Below are 18072 nucleotides of genomic sequence, written 5' to 3' on the forward strand. Positions count from 1 at the left end.
TTTTCCATACAAATTTGGCAGCTGTCCATACAAAAATGATGTGTGAAAATTCAAAAATCTGTATCTTTTGAAGGATTTTTTGATCGATTTGGTGTCTTCGGCAAAGTTGTAGGTATGGATACGGACTACACTGGAAAAAAATGATACAAGGTAAAAAAATTTTGGTGATTTTTTAATTAACTTTTTATCACTAAAACTTGATTTGCAAAAAAACACTATTTTTGATTTTTTTTTATTTTTTGATATGTTTAAGAGGACATAAAATGCCAACTTTTCAGAAATTTCCAGGTTGTGCAAAAAATCTTTGAACGAGTTATGTATTTTTGAATCAGTACTGATTTTTTCAAAAAATCGAAATATCGGTCTCAAAAATTTTTCAACTTCATTTTTCGATGCAAAATCAAATTTGCAATCAAAAAGTACTTCCGTGAAATTTTGATAAACTGCACCGTTTTCAAGTTAAATCCATATTTAGGTGACTTTTTTAAAAATAGTCGCAGTTTTTCATTTTTTTAAATTAGTGCACATGTTTGCTCACTCTTGAAAAAAATATTTTGAAAAGCTGAGAAAATTCTCTATATTTTGCTTTTTGAACTTTGTTGATACGACCCTTAGTTGCTGAGATATTGCAATGCAAAAGTTTAAAAACAGGAAAATTGATGTTTTCTAAGTCTTACCCAAACAACCCACAATTTTTTAATGTCGATATCTCAGCAACTAATGGTCCAATTTTCAATGTTAAAATATGAAACATTCGTGAAATTTTCCAATCTTTTCGAAAAAAATATAAAAAATATATTATTTTCTTCTGCGTTTAAAATTATTTTTAGCATGTTTGGGTTTATTAAAAAAATCTTAAATTTTTTAAAAATTTTCGATGCAAAATCTTTTTTTTTTCGATACATTTTTTATTTTTGTCAGATCTTAGATTTTTTGAAAACTAGAGATTGCAAAACAACTGAACTAGTGTAAAATGTATTTTAAAACACTTTTTTTTATTTAAATGTGAAGACTATTGCTTGTTATTTAAATTTTTATATTTTTTTTTATTTTTTTGACCGAAATCTGAGAGAACTGTTAATTTCTTAAATCAACGTTTCATGCTATATCAAAACCGGACTCATATTAGGATGCTCTGGAATGTCCTCTACAACTTTTCCAAAGAGAGTATGGTGCTAGCTTGCCCCTAAAAAAGATACAGCGTGTTCAAAACTCGTCTAAAACGTGTTTTTTGCTCGAAAATCACGTTTTAGACTAGTTTTGAGGACGCTATATCTTCTTTCAGGAGCAAATTAGCACCGTACTTTCTTCATCAAAATAGTGGAGCACATTCCAGAGCATCCGAATATGAGTCCGGTTTTAATATAGCATGAAACACGGATTTGATAAATATCAAAATCCAAAAAAATGTTTTTTCCCATGCAAATTTATATGGAACATAGAATTGCTTTGCGCAAAGTGAGGACTAAACCAATCGGTCCCAAACTTTGGGGAGTTGTTTAGGACCCCAAAAGGAACTGAAAAAGTGCTGTGCTGGAACCCTAATGAACCACATCGATTTTTCAAGGATCGTTTCTCAAACACCAAGAATCCACCAATTTTACACACATGTTCATGAATTTCCCCAAATTTTATTATATACGAAACTGTACGACTTAACAATTGTCTCAATACTTGGTACTCTTGATCACTGCTGTCTGTCTAAACGTGTTTTGTTTTGTAAATTCCATTTACAAAATTATTCTCTGGACTTGCACTATATTATAGATTTCGTATCTTTCCTATAGCATAAAATGACACACACAGAAATGCTTGGTAACCGTCCCTCTGTCCCTGTTCCGTTCCAATTACTGGCCAGCCTGCTCCTGCTCCGCGCCCAATGTGGCCGCGGTCAGTTCCGGTTGGACCTCTGCCGCCGAAGGTTGCTCCTGCTGCAGTTCGATCTCCTCGCTGTAGAGAATCGCCTCCGGATGTACCAACTCGTCTGCTTCTGCGACGTCCGGTTCTTTGACCTCCCGTTGGGGGGTCGCATTGTTATTCTCTACAAGCTCTGGCCGGATGGCCTGCTCCTCCTCCTGACTACATTCCGGCAGAATCATCTCAAAGTCTTCGTCGGCCGGCGGGTCCACTAGCGGGTCCGGCTCGTGCACCGTTGAACTAAGCAGGTTGCAGCTGTCCGACTGGAATCCGTTCTCGACAGTTTCGTTGAGCGTGTTCTACGAAGAATAAAAATTGAGTTATAAAAATTGATGGGAGAGGGGAGAGAATCGGTAACTTACCACCGCCGTGCACCGCTTGAGCCGGATGTGGCGGCTCATGTTGCTCGGGTGGGTAAACTCCGCCGGACAGTACTTGCATTTGTACATTTTGCGACTTTTGGCGCAGACGCGCACGTGGTTGCGCAGCTGGCGATGGTTCTGGAACGTCTTGTCGCAGTGCGGACAGGGGATCTGGTTGTGCTTGCCCGGTCGGCCCGGCCTCCTCTTTAGAACGGGTTCATCGTCGCTGGCGGGTGGGGCGATTTCTTCGGGAGGGGGGTCCTCTTTGGTCGATTGGTCGACCTCCGCCGGAGGTCCGTTGGACGCTTTCTCCTTCTTGACTTTCTTGAGCGGTTTGACGATTTTGGGTTTCTTAAGCTCTGGAACCGTCTCTTGCTCGTCTTCCGAATGCTCCAGCTTTGGAGCGTCTTCTCGAGGCTGAAAGGAAACATTTATTTTTTTTTTAGCTACTGCAACCCGCAAGACCTGTTGAATCTACTTACGGCATGCTTGCAGTACAACTTTTGGTGCTTGCGCAGATTCCCACGATTCGAGATTACCATTCCGCAGAACTGACACTTGACCTGCTTGTGCAGCTTCCGGGCGGTGCACGATCGCTGGTGCTCGATCAGCGTGTCCCGCAGGGCGAATCCCTTCCGGCAGTAGCTGCACACAAAGTTGGCCGGTTCGGGGGGAGTTCGCTTGGTTGGCTTGGTCGTCGGAGTCGTCGGAGTCGTGACTTGCTTGAGTTTCTTTCGCTTGACGTAGACGACCTCCTCCTTTGGCGGTTTTGGTTTCCTTTCCGGTTTGGCAGCGGAACTGGCTTCTGCGACAGTCTTGGGACCGGTTTCGTCCAGCGACGTGTCCCCTTCCACTGGCAAGCCTTGGAAGGCGTTTGTAAGGGTGATGTCCGTGTTGTGCTCCTGGAATAAAGTTTGTTTTGAGGCCACGTTAACCTTTAAGAAGGTATTAGACTACGGCAAACAAACAAACTTGCACACATTTACAGTTTGCCACATTAGGTCTATTCCCGTATTTGTAGAATTGCAGAATTCTGCAGCCAGCATAAGTCACTTTTTTGCAGCACGTTCCCGTACTTTTCAGCTTACTCTCTTCATCTCTCTATTTTGCAGAAGTTCTGCAAGGAGAGAAGCCGTCAAACTTTTGCCTGGGTAGCGCGTTCCAGTACTTTTTCTGCAATATTGTACACAGTTGATTCAGAATGGATTTACTAAAATTGGGTATTAAAGTTTTTTTTAATAATTTCAAAACATTAAAAAAAAAATTTATTGACAAAAATAGTAATTGAAAGAAGTTAACCTCTAGAACGGGGACATTTTTTATGCAACTCAACATTTCATTTAAAAGATCAAGCATGTACCATTTATTGGGCAACTAGAGTTTAATGATGCTTAGGTAGACATTATGCATAAGAAACAATTCAAAACTACGTTTAACAAATATAATTTAAAAAAATAACAAACTAAGGTTTAATATAGAAGGGATCATAATTACATGTTTTGATAGTAGACCATTTAAATGATGTTTTATTCAGGAAAACATAAATAAATTATGGATGTCACATGTCACAACGGTGACACAGCAAAATTGAATAATTTTAAAAAGTAAATGAATCACAAACTCAAAAATTTGGAAACAAAACACTCGAAAATTAAGAAATTCATAAATAAAAATATTAAAAAAAAAACTAATATTTTCAAACTGGGAAACTTAAAAAAATCAGGTATTTGGAAAAATTTAAAAATGCAAATATTTATATCAGAAAAATAAAAAAAAACAAAAAATCCATTTCAAACTTAAAAAATTCAAAAGGTCAAAAATGAAGTAATTCAAAATGCCTAAAATTTAAAAAAATCTTAGTTTTAAAAGTTCTCAAAATAAAAAATAAAAAATAGGTTGAAAAATATAAAAGCTCAGGACCTCAAAAATTCAAAATCTACAGTTCTAGAATTTTTTTTGAATAGGTCCTATAAACATATAAAAGACAATAGCTTATAGGTCCTTTTAAAAAAAACCTCTGGAGTTAAAAAATCAAAGAAATTATAATTTGAAAAAAAGCAAAATTTTGTAATTAAAAAAAATAAAAACTCAAATATAAAAAAAAAAATAGGAACAGTTTGTACTCTATACTCCGATGACCTCGTCAAAATTTCGAATCTCTAAATCCTCTAAATATGAGTTTCTAACCTAGAAAATGACTCCAAAAAACATGCATTTTTTATGTTTCTAGATTGCGGCATTAAAGAAAGTAAGAATTTAAGAAATGTGGTAGTATTTACCGAAAGTCTGGATTTTTAATAAAATTTATATCAAGAATATAAAATATGATGTGCAAATAACGTAACTTATGTTTCAGCAAAAATATTATGGTCATCAATTATATAATCACTTATATTTGTTATTTTTTTTATAGCACCGTCACAGGTCCAATGTATTATTTGCCAATTAATTTTACCTATTATTTAACATACGTATTTACTGTCCCTGTCCCATATGCATTTTCATCAATTTTGAGTTAATGATGCAGTTTGGTTCAAAATCGTGTGATCTTTCAAAAGAGCCTACAACATCCAGTACTTTGTTCTAGAAATCAGGAGGAAATCCAGTTTTTTTTTTGCAAAAACTTAACACGTAGCCTTATGTGTGGGACAAACTTCAAATGCGTTTTTCTCAGCTTGCTGTTTTTGCATATGAGACATTTATGCGAACATGGTCAGTTTAGTCTGTTCAAAAACAATTGAAGATCAAAAATCAATCCTTAAACAAATATTTATTTGAAATTTATTCAACTCAAAAGAAACGTGTATTTTAAAAGTTTTTTAAAACAATTTATTTTTATAATACAAATTGTTTGTTGGGTTATTGCTGTAATACTGGATTTAGTTATCAAATTTTGATCAGGTTAAAATATTAGCACTAAAAAAATAATAAATTCGCTATATCATTACATTAATGAACTGAGCCTGAAATCGTCAACATAAAATATCGTTCTCAATAAAACCAGACATTAAAAAATACTCCAAAATCCATCAATTAAAAATATACAAACGTCCCTTCGAAAAGACTATTTCAACTTAGTAAAAGTGGTTGCGAGTTTGCTTGTTTGTTCGCCATAGTCTAATACCTCCTTTAGCTTGCGCTTGTCTTACCTCGCGATACTTTTGGCAGTGCTCGCGCTGATGCCGCAGCAGGTTGCTCCGGGACGCGTACGCCGAATCGCAGTACGGACACGGATGGTCTGCGTTGGCCCGTCCGAGCACGCACCGGCCGTTGTGATGCTGGAAGCGAGTCTTCCTGCTGACGAGTTGCGTGCAGTACACGCAGGTCGTCTCTTCCGCGTCGTCAGCGTCTTGGACCTTTTCGCGTTCTGGCTCCGGTTCCGGTTCCTGGGCGGTCGTCGTCGTATCGGCAATGGACGTTTCCAGCGCGGCCAGATTCGAGGTCAACCGCTCGACGTCCAGCTCGTTCAGTACCCGGCACCGGTCGCGCTGGTGCTTGATGAGAGCTGCGCGCTTCCCGAAGGACATGTAACAGTACCGGCAGATGAGACTCGATTTCGGTTTGGACTTTTGCAGGATGGGCTTCACGTCGACGGTCTTGGAGTTGTTTTTCACCCTGACCGAAGGTGGTTGCGGAGGTGCGACCTCCTCGGTTTCCAGTTCTTCAACCGGTTCATTAGGATCCGGAAGTTCCTGGCTGGTGGCACAAAGCTCGCGGTACACGCGACAGCTATTCTGCACGTGCAACGGAATGCTCGAACTCCGCACAAAGACAATGTGACAGTACGGACACCGTGGCCTCGCCGGCATCTTCTTTGTCTCCATGCACTTGCCGTTGCGGTGTTTGTACGGCTTCTTCATCTTCTTGCGACAGTACTGGCATCGCTGCAGCTGCTTCGCCGGATTGATGACCAGCTGCTGCCCGTCGGACGTGATGATCTCCTCCAGCAGACCGTTACCCGCCGGATCGGGCATGGCCACCAGGAAGTGGGACGGATCGGCACCAGCCGCGCCATCGTGCAAGGTGGGACTCTCCTGAAAAAGGCCAAATAATGCATCAGTGTCAAGTCTGGCGTTGATTCTGCACATTTTGGGAAAAGACTGGGTCCCCGAGACGAAGGGATTTCGGAGCTCGTAATAATCATGCCACGCCAAGCTACAGTCACCAAACTCACGGTGGAGTTTTATTTGCCAACGCTTCCAAAAAGTGAAGACCTGGAACTTCTTCCCGCAACACCCTCTGCCTCTGCTCGTTGTAACGATTCCCCAGCGTCGATCGCGGAATCTTGTACAACTTGGCCGCACTGGCCACCGTATGCCTACCCTCGCACACCTCCCGCAACGCCCTGTCCATATCCTCGGCTGACCACACGGCTCGAAAACCCGGAAATACACCCCCATTCCGTTGCATCCGCTTCTCCAACCGCTGATGCCGCCTAATCATGATTGCCCGCGGCACGTTGAACATCACGGTCGCCGCGTCGTAGTTCAGCCCCTCGTTGCAGATGGCGTTCAGCGCTGCGCGCATGTCCTCCTCGGAGAAATCGGCCGAAATGACCCGACGCTCGCCGTAAAAATCTTTCTACAACACACAAAAAGCAAAAAAAAAATTAGAACCGACCCTCGAACTGTCCCAAGCTCTCCCCCAGAGACAATCTTACAACTGATCCGCCGTGCATCGTAATGTACCGCTTGAAGGCCCGGTTCAGGGTGGCCCGTGGCACCGCGTACGTTTCCTCCGCCTCGCGGAACGTAATCTTGTGCTTGTAGATGGCCTCGAGCGCCGCCGTCAGCGCTTTGTTCGTGTACTGGCGCATTTCTCTTCGGCTGGTGCCCTGAAAGGATGCAAGCAGAAAAAATGCAGCTCAAGTGGATTGTGGGTAACCCGGCGCGGAATCGGTTTCGGTAAGGGTCAGCAAATGGAGTTGAGTGCTGTACATTTTGTTAGGCTGAATGATTTGACAACACAGTTCCGGCAGTGTACAGGTTGTTAGTTTTTTGTGCTCGCCTTCCTTAACTTACCTCTAGTATTTACACGAAAAGGTTAAAATTGAAATGGCATTTCTGAACATAAGTAGACAACGTATTCGATTTTCCTTCCATTTTTCAAAGAAAAATATGCTACACCGTACAAGAAAAAAAAGCCTTTTTACACATACGGAAATCTGAGGTTTTTTGGGAGTAACAAAATTGTAACAGGTGTAGGAACACTTCGCATAGACGCCCTTGCTCCACCCAGGCAATCCATCACTCACAGCGAACGACTGAAGGAACGAACAACCATGACATTTGGCTTGGTTTTGGGAGGTTACACAAAAGTGTTCACGTGGTTTATGGATGACCCCTTCACTTTCTTGTTGTCAGGAAACGTTCTTTTATTACGTAACACAATACATGGCATTTTTACGCCCTTCGTAACATAATGTTCATAAAACAATGAAACGGAGAAGGAGAATTTGAAAAAAAAACCCAATCCGGCGCGGATTAATTATTAAAATACAAATTTATACATTTAGAAGTGAAGATATAAAAACTAAATAAAATTGCAAAAATGAACGATGATGATCGATGATCTTCGCCAAGTTTGTATCATTATTGTATTATTTCTCCTATCTCTAACTTCTCTATGACTCCAATAATGCTACAAAGTAATCTAAGATGGTGACAAAAATGATAGCATTTAAGAATTTAAGAATTCTGCTGTTTTTCATTATGTAATAGTCCACAGTTTAGGAATTATGCGGTCCTTTTTTTTAAAGGTTCGGAATTCCAGAATTTTAAAAAAAGTTATAAATTTAGGATTTTTTTATCTTCATTTTTTTTTAAATTATTTTAAAACTAAATGAAAAATATTTTTTGAATTACTATTTTTTTAATAATTTAATCTTGAATTTAATTCAAGATTTTTTTCACTTTAAATTATAATGAAAATTAAAATAAAGAATTGAAAAAGGTTTAAAAATTAAAAAAGATGTGAAGCTCTTAAGAGTGCGCAACTTTTCTTCACAGTATTCCTTCCTAGCTCCGTACTTAAGTTAAATATGAAATAAAAATAATATTCAGAAAAAAACATACAAAAATTTCAGAAAAAAAAATCATAATAGCTTCTAAGAAATCGAAGTTTTTGTACTCAACGGAATGTAATTCCTAATAATATTTTTCTTTATTACTTGAAAGTCTATTATTATATCGTAATTGCATCCGCGCGAAATTCGCTCCTGAACATATTTACCCAGCAAATCCGCACCGTCTGAATTTAACAACCCTGGAAATGATAAAAAATTATAGTGTACTTCCAGGGTGACCACTCAATTCCGATTTTCAAATTTCCGACTTTTTCCCGAAATTCCAGAACCTAAAATAATAAGCACTTCTTATTAAATGATAAAAAATCAATACCTTTTATAAAAAATGTTAATATCTTGAGTTTCTTTTTAACCCTCTAACGCCCATGGTTACTCCAGAGCACCACTGATTTTTGGATTCAAAATTAAATTTCTCAGCAACTATTCATTTTTTCAACCTGCTTCAACCTGCATTAGTTAATATAGAATGTTAACTAATAGCCATTAAAATTTCGTCCAATTTGATCGATCCAGTTACGAGTAATGTGGAAAAACGTAAAAAATCTCGATTTTGCTTTGGGCGGGAAGGGGTTAAAGGTCCTATAAGCTATTGTGTTTCATATGTTTATAGGGCATATTAAGAAAAACTGTAGAATCCACCTTCGAACAAAATTTCTAATTTAATTTTAAAAATCTAAATATTGACAATTTATGTAAAAGTAGAAACTTAGCAATACATTTAGGGGCAGGGGGGGGGGGGGGCAAAATGACCCATGGGGGATAATTTTCGCCATCTTGGTTTGAAAAATTCTAAATCACTTTAAAGTAGTTTAAGGGTCATACTATCAATAAAAAATCAAAAATAAGACATAGATTTTTTTTCGTAATTCGATTATCCGAAGTGAAATTTTGCCAAGGCCTTTGGATAATCGAGTCTGGACTGTATTTAAATGATTGTTTTTTGCCTTCCTCACCTTACTGAGGAAAGGCTATAAAATCCCTCGGAAAATGAACTTTTTAATTAGACCTCCTAGACCTACCTTCATTTGTACATATCGACTCAGAATCACCAGCTGAGCAAATGTCTGTGTGTTTGGCTGTATGTAGACATGTGTACCAAATCAATGTCACTGGAATATCTTGTCACAGGCTCAACCGATTTTGGCCGAAATGGTTTTAATCGATCCGTCTTGACGTCCCCTAAGTTGCTATTTAAATTCATGCAGTTTTATCATGTATCTAAAAAGTTATGTTAAAAAAAAACTGTTTCATATTAAATTTAAATTATGGTAAAAAGGGTAGTTTTTTCATGAAACCATGTTTTTCATGTTATATATTTTTAGAAAGCATATGAGAAGACCTTTTAGGTGGAGTAAGAATTTTCAAGATCTGATTTACCTATCTTAAATTACAAGCAGTTTAAAAAATGGTCTGAACTCACATAACCTCAACTGGTTGGGTCTGATCGCCACGAAAAAGCCGTGTAGAGGGATGACATTTTCCTCAAAGGCCGTGTCTGTATTATCTTGACAAAAAGTCTGTAGGTAGTCTGTTTTATTACTCAACACTTATTTTTATTAGGACCTCTTAGGTGCTGTGAACGTTAAGGGAGATCCATAAACATGTGGACACTTTAGGCGGGTTGGAATCACTATAAATGAGAGGAAGGCACCAACCACCTAAAGGTGGATTAAGTAATGTTTTCAATGAAAAATTCAGTTTAACTCTATGTTTTATCCTCATTTCATGCGAAATGTTTAAAGAAACTTAAATGACTTGATGAATTTAGTTAAATATTTAAAAATATTAGGCCAGCTAACCCATTTTTTTAAGAATTTGTATACAGAGAAACCTCTATAAACCTCTCGGATAACCGAATTTGGACTGTTTTGGGGTTTCATTAGCTTTGATATTGTTTTAAAGTTAGATGATAAACTTAGTCAAAAATTAATTACAATTCATTTGTTTCATAAAAAATATTATAAAAATGTTTGTGAAATGCATGCCATTATAATCACCCAATATTTATTAGGAATATTAATTTCAAGTGAGATGAATTAAGTGAAGTTTCTCAAAATTTATTTTCCCATAAAGAGCACTCAGCTAGCAAATTCTAAACGTAGAAATATGTACCCTCCCTGCAAAGGCTTATGAATTGATCTCAGTTGAAAGGTTCTCCAAATCTCTGAATTGCAAATTTACCATCCTGGAACAGAACTGCTAAATTTTCAATAAAAACACAAATTGAATTGAATTGAATTAAGTGAAATCAATTTTAAATAGTACAACATTCGGCAATTCAGGAGACAAAAACTTAATTTAAATTGTAGAAAATATTGCTAAATTATTCAAGGGCAAAAACTTCGGGAGTTTAGAACATAATTTTCAGACAAGTATTCTTGGGATTCATTTAACAAAAATCATAAATTCACGACTTTTTCCCGGTTTTTCGCGGATTTTGGCAAATCCCCGACTTGAGTGACCACCCTACTAGTGTACAGAATATTTAACTCCTCTGAATCGCTTGCAACCGAAGCGCTCAATGTTGTAGGCACATCCGGGTTGCCTCGCGCTTTGACACGCCGTACTTGATTTCGTGCAGGGCTTTGGTGGTGGATCTCGTAACGCTACCGGTACATTACGAGGTTCTTCCCGGGATCGAATAGAAAAAGAGCGCACGTTTCAGACAGATGGTTTCTTTATTACACATCAAACTATCAGAACGTGTTCAAGCCTTCCAGGTTGTCGGCGATCGTGTCGAGGAACTGCAGCGTCGAGTAGCTGGTAAAGTTGGTGGTGATGGTCCGCACGGCCTGGATCCGATGGTCGTCTTCGGTTTTCCGCGAGGGACCTGCCCCGGCCTGCAGAGCGGCGCGCTTTTCCTGCGTGCCCGCGTACTCGTGCCGAAACGCCTTGAACACCTTGTGCGGATCGCTGTGGTAACTGGTCAGCATTCGGGCCATCCGGTAGTGCCAGTCCTTGGTTTGGTTGTACGTGTTTGGGATGCCCTGCATGATGTTGGTGTACATGGACCAGAATGCGGTGGGAAATTGAGGCCGCGCTCGGGCTACGTTGTCCGCGGAGAGGATTTGGACCTTGCCGAAGATGTACTGTTCGGCGAAGTCGTCCAGGAAGCGGTGCAACTCGAGTGGGGCGTTGGATTTGAGCACGTAGAATGCGTCCGGAATGTGCTCCGGGGGAAGGAAGGCGAGGGCTTTGACTCGTTTGAAGTTTTGCGCGAGCCATTGGTTCTTCTCGAAGGAGGCGAGCAGGCCGTGCGGTTCTACTGTTCGGAAGAGTTGGCGCGAGTAGTGGAAAAAGCAGACCGACTGCCGGGTGTGGGGGAACTCGGCTTCCAGCGCGTTGACTAGAGGTTGCTCAAAGTCCGTCAGCACGAGCTGCGGGTTGAGCTTGGCTTTGATGACTTCGGCGATGGTTTTGATCTTGGCGAGCACTTCTTGGTAGAGCTCTTGTGACGATCCGGAGAGGAGGACGAACGCCACGGGAAATGCTTGCTGGTGGAAGGGACCAACGCTGCCCTGAATCGTCAGCAGCTGGCGCTGAAGGCCGGTTTTGGCCGAGTAGGTGGAGGCCACGAGCCAGAAGGAGGATTCGGCTAGATTTTTTATGTCTTCTTGGGTTGCGAAAAGGAACGCCGTGCCGTTCGGTCCCGTACAGTTGCCTTGGTAGAACTGGTTCCCATCAACGGTTTGGAGACACTCGAACGGAACGTCGATCGCGTCCAGGGGAACCGTTTCCGAGGTGGGCGTTTCTTCCATCCGGGCTCGCATAATTATCTTTCGTTGAGCGTTCTTGCTGATTAGCATTTCTGCGCTGTGAGGTAATCCGGTGGCGTTCATCACTTGGCTCATGATTTCCGAAGGTTTTGTCGAGTCGTACGTCGCGGCGCACTCTTTCAACAGGTTCCTCTGCTTGACCTCCTGTATTCGGGTGGGATCCGGCGGATGCGTGTGCAACCTTTTGTACGAAAACAGCTCGTGCCGATTGTCGAAAAAATCGGTCGTAACTCGTGCCGGACACTTGAACAGCGGACCTTCGCTGGGCCTCCGCTGCTGACCTTTGCACTCCCAGTAACATCTGGTTCCACGCTAAAAAGAAACCGCCGTTGGAGTAATTGTTAAGAACCGCGCAACGCACGAGTCGGCACTCACCTGAGAATTCTTGTAGAACATGTACCCGTCCAGCGCCAGCAGATCCTTACCCCTGGAAGTTTTAAGCACTTCAAGCTCTTTCGCTTCGCCAGTGTATTCCACTTCATAAAATTCCTCACTCTGGCAAGAAGAAACAGAAAAATAAGCACACGATTGGTCCGAGCGGTCTACACTTTGTACGAGCGATTCAACGGTTCAACGCAACAACTGGACGCGATACTCGAAAACCCTACAAACAACCCACCCAACCCCGGGGGACCAACCTTCTCCCATGTTCTACAGATTCTCTCTAAAGGTACTCACCTGTCGTCGGATGCGCTTGCTGAATCGTTCCGGTTCGTGTTTTTTCTTGCGTTGGCCGCTGCCGGAACTTTCGCCGTACTCGGCCGGATCGATCCCGCCGCCGCCCTCCTCCATCGTAACCATCGGCACCATCGAGCTCATCATGTCGTCTACATCCGGCTGCTCGCCGACGCCACCTCCTTCTTCCTGATACTGGCCACCCGGATTGTGCAGCACGGTCATGGCTCCCGCCGTCGCCTCGTGAATGGTTCGCGGGTTCTGAATGACCCACTGGTCCTCCGGTGGTGGCGGCGGCGGCGCACTGCACTCGTACTCGTAAAACTCAACCTCCTCCTTAATCACCGGAACGGAATCGTACACCACCCCGCCACCACCACTCTCATCCAGGCCAACCTGTGACTGTGATCGCCGCGGCTGGCTGCCTCCCGTCGCCATATGTTCCGCAGGCGCCCTTGGGTCAAACGTCTCCCGAAACTTTGCGTCCGTCCGGCGGCACAACCTCCGGAACGAGTACGCCAAACTCAGCGTAATCAAACAGTCCGGACATATCTGCTGGGGCAGCCCGTCCTCGCTCGAGACCTACACGGAACATCGAAGAAGAAAAAAAACAAAACACCCAAATAATGGCCGCACTCGGACTCAACACACCCCCTTCCGTCTTCCCACCCTCCCCTTACCTGTGTGTCCGTGCAGCTTGTGATCATTTTCGCAATCACCTCCTGGCTTACGTCCGCCACGGAAAACAGCGGAAAGCGCCGGAACTCGTCGCTCCGGGAGCAGATCCGGCACCACGACTCCATTGTGGGGCGGGCCGAGCGATCTGCGACAATTTCAACCGGAAAAAGTGCACTATTTTCGGGCAAACAAAATGTCGCGCTGTGTTTCTCACATCACATCACGGGAAAATTTTACACTGCAGTTTTGACAGGAGAACGAGACGAGCGCGCAGTGGTGCCAGTTTGGCGGCGAATGAATCCGTTGCGAGAAATGTCACTTGGGTGCGCATCTGTTGTGCACGGTGAAGGGTTAGTACCCAATTGGGTTATAATGCAAATATTTAAAATTGTTTTTCTTAAAATCCTGTATTCTTAAATTGGATACTGTTACAAAGAAACTTATTTGCTAGAGAATAATTATTGTGGATTTAGCTCGTAGCTGGATTTTCTGGCATCTTCTCACGGTCATTGGAAACGGTCGTGGATAGACCTAGGGGTTCCCAGTTGGAGTGAAAAAATTCAATTTATAGAAAAATTATGGATTATAATTCTGCTTTTTTATCACTTCTCCGACATCAGGAATAATTGTTTGAACATGCTCGCAATTTTTTTATTCGGTCGGAAAAATATTATTTTTCTTGAAAAAACTTTCATTTTTAATCACATGATCACCCCTAATTCTGGATCGATGCCGCCATCATGCGACCGCGTGCTCCGTTTGTTTGTCAACAAAGCTGCAGCTGGATGGTGAGACGAAGTGAGGGGGGAAGAGATTTTGACATTTTTATGCCCGCATCTGGCCCGCCGCCTATTTCGTCGGTCACTGAGTCGCCGGTCGTTTCCTGTGACCGAGTCCAGCTAGGAACTGATCGCACAATATTGAACAAGCGTCTTATTCCCATATACACACCACCCTAATGCACAGCTGAAAGCTATTGGTTCTCCTACTTTTGGCGATCCTGCCAAAAAGAAAAATTTTTTAGGGTTGAGATTAGGTAGAGTCGGCGTCACTGAATTTCTTTGAGCAAATCTGGGCAACCGTATTTAGTTGGCGATTAGCTAAAACTTTATTTAATTCATTAGTTTGGATCTAGGGGTCGGACAGAGTCGATGGTTTTATTATTCGTTAATCTATTGACGGCGGTTTTGATATTTTTGTCAATAGATCGACGAATAGTTGAGCTAGCGTTCCCACCGTGTATTATCAATCTCGGTTAAATTTGACATCTTATAAACATCATCACAACATCATTTTCAAAAAAGTTTGAGCAAAACGGAGTTTAACACGGTTCATATCCAGAATCGACGATTCCTTCGTATGACCCTTCTGCCTGAGCCGCCCGACTAGAAAAAACGGGGACGGGGACTTGGTCAAACCATCCGGAACGGTGTGGTGCCCGAGGACGTTCACAGCAATGCTAGCTAGCTTTCAAATGATTTGTGTCCGTTTGCTCCTCTGAAGGAGGCCATCATTTGCCTTTGGAGCACAAGGTGTTTTTTCAGCATCTCAGGACTTTTGCTGTGGCTTCTGCGGAACCGTCTACAGCATGCCGGTTGCACAGAACAACACATAAAAAAGGCTCACAATCTGTAGAAGGCCCTCCTAAGTCAACAATCGAGAAGAATTCCATCAAAAAGATCGTTGGAGAAAACAAAAACCCGGGGAGTTCATCCATCACGACTTCCTGCGTGACTACGGCGGACGAGTTGAGGCCCATCATCGTGAGCGTTCTTGATAGGGTGTCCAGGGCCTGCTATAGGACGAAACGAAACCCTCCTCTCCCTTTTTCGGTGGTTTATCAATAAAAAGCGGAGACACAACTATATTTACAACAAAAAAAAACAGCAAATTAAAGAATTATACAAAAAATTTAAAACAATGAGTTTGAATTCTTCGTCGGCATGTATCCCGCGAACCGTTTGTAGGTCTGGTTGAAAAAGTGCAGCAACTGGGACGAAATGGATTTAGCACCTCCGCGTTCCGCTTAAAACTTCCGCACAAGTGCCGAAACAATGTAAATCGTGTTGTTGGTTCCCGGAATCTTTCGACCGCCGCCGCCCGTGGCTACGTTGGGATTGAATCTGGTACTGGCGATCGTACCGGATGCGCTTGAACGAGCAAAGCTCGCCGAGGTTGTTTAGAACCGGAAAAGAGTCTGAGGGAGGAAGTCGATTGGATTTTTTGATGTTAAACCATCCAGCTTACTAACCTCCTCAATTGCTCCAGTTCAACCCTTCCTCGCTCCTGTCCCGCTTCTTCAACAGCATTCGATCGGACCGGACCGAAATCTGCACGTCCAACTTCCACTGGCCTCCGCTCACTCGAACCCGCTCAAACACGTCCATCAGCTCGACTCCGCATCCGCATCCGGCAGTTGGTTGATCTGGTTCACCGTAACGAGACTATGTCCCTAGCTATGTCCTATGATTTGGAACCGATTTGGGGGTGAAAGCAGGTCGTCACTTTCCATGTAGAACAGCGCCGAAACGGCGCCCAGGCCACTTTTTCATGGGTTCCGTTTGGTTTTCTGGAACGACGTCGTGACTGTAACCGAAACCGGTGAAATTTGTTTTGTTTTGATTTGAATATGACATTTCAACTCACCAAGGTTCCTATAGGCATGGTGGGATTTCGTTAATATATTGACGAAATGTCGATATACTGACCAATTATTTTGATGCGTTGATAATGTATTGACCGATCTGTCCGACCCCTAGGTTTGGATACAATCATAGTAGAAGCTTTACTTACAATTTTTCAGTATGCGAATTACTTTTTAACCAACTTCTACGTTAATTCTCAAATGGCATCGGATTGGCCGGATCTTTGTCGTACTTGTGATTTACGGTCGTTTCTTTTGCCTTTCTATCGATCTTCTTTTCACTACTTTTTACTTCTCCTTTCTACATTTCCAATAGTTGGTAATGCCCTTAAGAAAGATTTGTTCCCACTCGGCTAAACCTGTAGTGGAACGTTATTCTCGTCGCAACAGATACTAAAGCCCTATGTCAATTATTATGTACAACGGTAGAAAACACGATTAAAAACCATTTCTGATCACTTTTTTCCATTTTAATGCAATTTTTTTTTTTTTGACTAGACATCATTTTTTCGATGGATCAACTATGGTCCCCTTGGAACGAGCTGTCAAGTATGAGCTTTTCTGTCAAGAAGGAACGCGAGGTTAATTTTTCAAAATTGATTTAAAAATCCATTCTAAACTCTTTGTGGTCGTACAAAAGGTCATTTTTGTCGTCACGAGGTTCATGTAGTCTTTTGTTTGACAGGTTGACAGGGCTATATAAACAGGGACTGCTGATGGAAGAGATTTTGTTTATGTTACTTTATTTAAAATCATGATTAAACAGACTTTACTGAAGTAACTTTTGCTCATTTTTGGTGGAGAGGTAGCTTATTAGGAGTACTTTCAAAATATGCAATAACTCAGAAAGTGTCAAAATGTACATGATGCCTTTTGAAATGATACCGTCGAATTCTTAAATTCTTAAATTCTTAAATTCTTAAATTCTTAAATTCTTAAATTCTTAAATTCTTAAATTCTTAAATTCTTAAATTCTTAAATTCTTAAATTCCTAAATTCTTAAATTCTTAAATTCTTAAATTCTTAAATTCTTAAATTCTTAAATTCTTAAATTCTTAAATTCTTAAATTCTTAAATTCTTAAATTCTTAAATTCTTAAATTCTTAAATTCTTAAATTCTTAAATTCTTAAATTCTTAAATTCTTAAATTCTTAAATTCTTAAATTCTTAAATTCTTAAATTCTTAAATTCTTAAATTCTTAAATTCTTAAATTCTTAAATTCTTAAATTCTTAAATTCTTAAATTCTTAAATTCTTAAATTCTTAAATTCTTAAATTCTTAAATTCTTAAATTCTTAAATTCTTAAATTCTTAAATTCTTAAATTCTTAAATTCTTAAATTCTTAAATTCTTAAATTCTTAAATTCTTAAATTCTTAAATTCTTAAATTCTTAAATTCTTAAATTCTTAAATTCTTAAATTCTTAAATTCTTAAATTCTTAAATTCTTAAATTCTTAAATTCTTAAATTCTTAAATTCTTAAATTCTTAAATTCTTAAATTCTTAAATTCTTAAATTCTTAAATTCTTAAATTCTTAAATTCTTAAATTCTTAAATTCTTAAATTCTTAAATTCTTAAATTCTTAAATTCTTAAATTCTTAAATTCTTAAATTCTTAAATTCTTAAATTCTTAAATTCTTAAATTCTTAAATTCTTAAATTCTTAAATTCTTAAATTCTTAAATTCTTAAATTCTTAAATTCTTAAATTCTTAAATTCTTAAATTCTTAAATTCTTAAATTCTTAAATTCTTAAATTCTTAAATTCTTAAATTCTTAAATTCTTAAATTCTTAAATTCTTAAATTCTTAAATTCTTAAATTCTTAAATTCTTAAATTCTTAAATTCTTAAATTCTTAAATTCTTAAATTCTTAAATTCTTAAATTCTTAAATTCTTAAATTCTTAAATTCTTAAATTCTTAAATTCTTAAATGC

General features: G+C 40.1%; 1 protein-coding gene across 1 annotated transcript; it reads right to left on the bottom strand.

The window, feature by feature from the left end:
* Positions 1-1598: 1598 nt before the first annotated feature.
* LOC6038001 (zinc finger protein Xfin) lies at positions 1599-13752 on the bottom strand. Its single transcript, XM_038253565.1, has 6 exons — positions 13496-13752; positions 12819-13397; positions 5429-6313; positions 2762-3181; positions 2280-2696; positions 1599-2216 (listed from the first exon to the last, which is right to left on the bottom strand). Exons 1-6 carry the CDS (start codon positions 13616-13618, stop codon positions 1848-1850), a joined length of 2793 nt encoding a protein of 930 aa, XP_038109493.1. The 5' UTR covers positions 13619-13752; the 3' UTR covers positions 1599-1847.
* Positions 13753-18072: the final 4320 nt, after the last annotated feature.

Source organism: Culex quinquefasciatus, chromosome 2 (genome assembly GCF_015732765.1).
Source record: "Culex quinquefasciatus strain JHB chromosome 2, VPISU_Cqui_1.0_pri_paternal, whole genome shotgun sequence".
NCBI classification, from domain to species: domain Eukaryota; kingdom Metazoa; phylum Arthropoda; class Insecta; order Diptera; family Culicidae; genus Culex; species Culex quinquefasciatus.

Excerpts from the sequence above, each read along its gene's own strand:
- LOC6038001 (XM_038253565.1), bottom strand. The coding sequence starts at position 13,618 with ATGGAGTCGTGGTGCCGGATCTGCTCCCGGAGCGACGAGTTCCGGCGC. Across the intron at positions 13,398-13,495 it reads CAAGCTGCACGGACACACAG|GTCTCGAGCGAGGACGGGCT; the intron begins GTAAGGGGAGGG and ends TGTTCCGTGTAG. Across the intron at positions 3,182-5,428 it reads ACTGCCAAAAGTATCGCGAG|GAGCACAACACGGACATCAC; the intron begins GTAAGACAAGCG and ends ACTTTATTCCAG.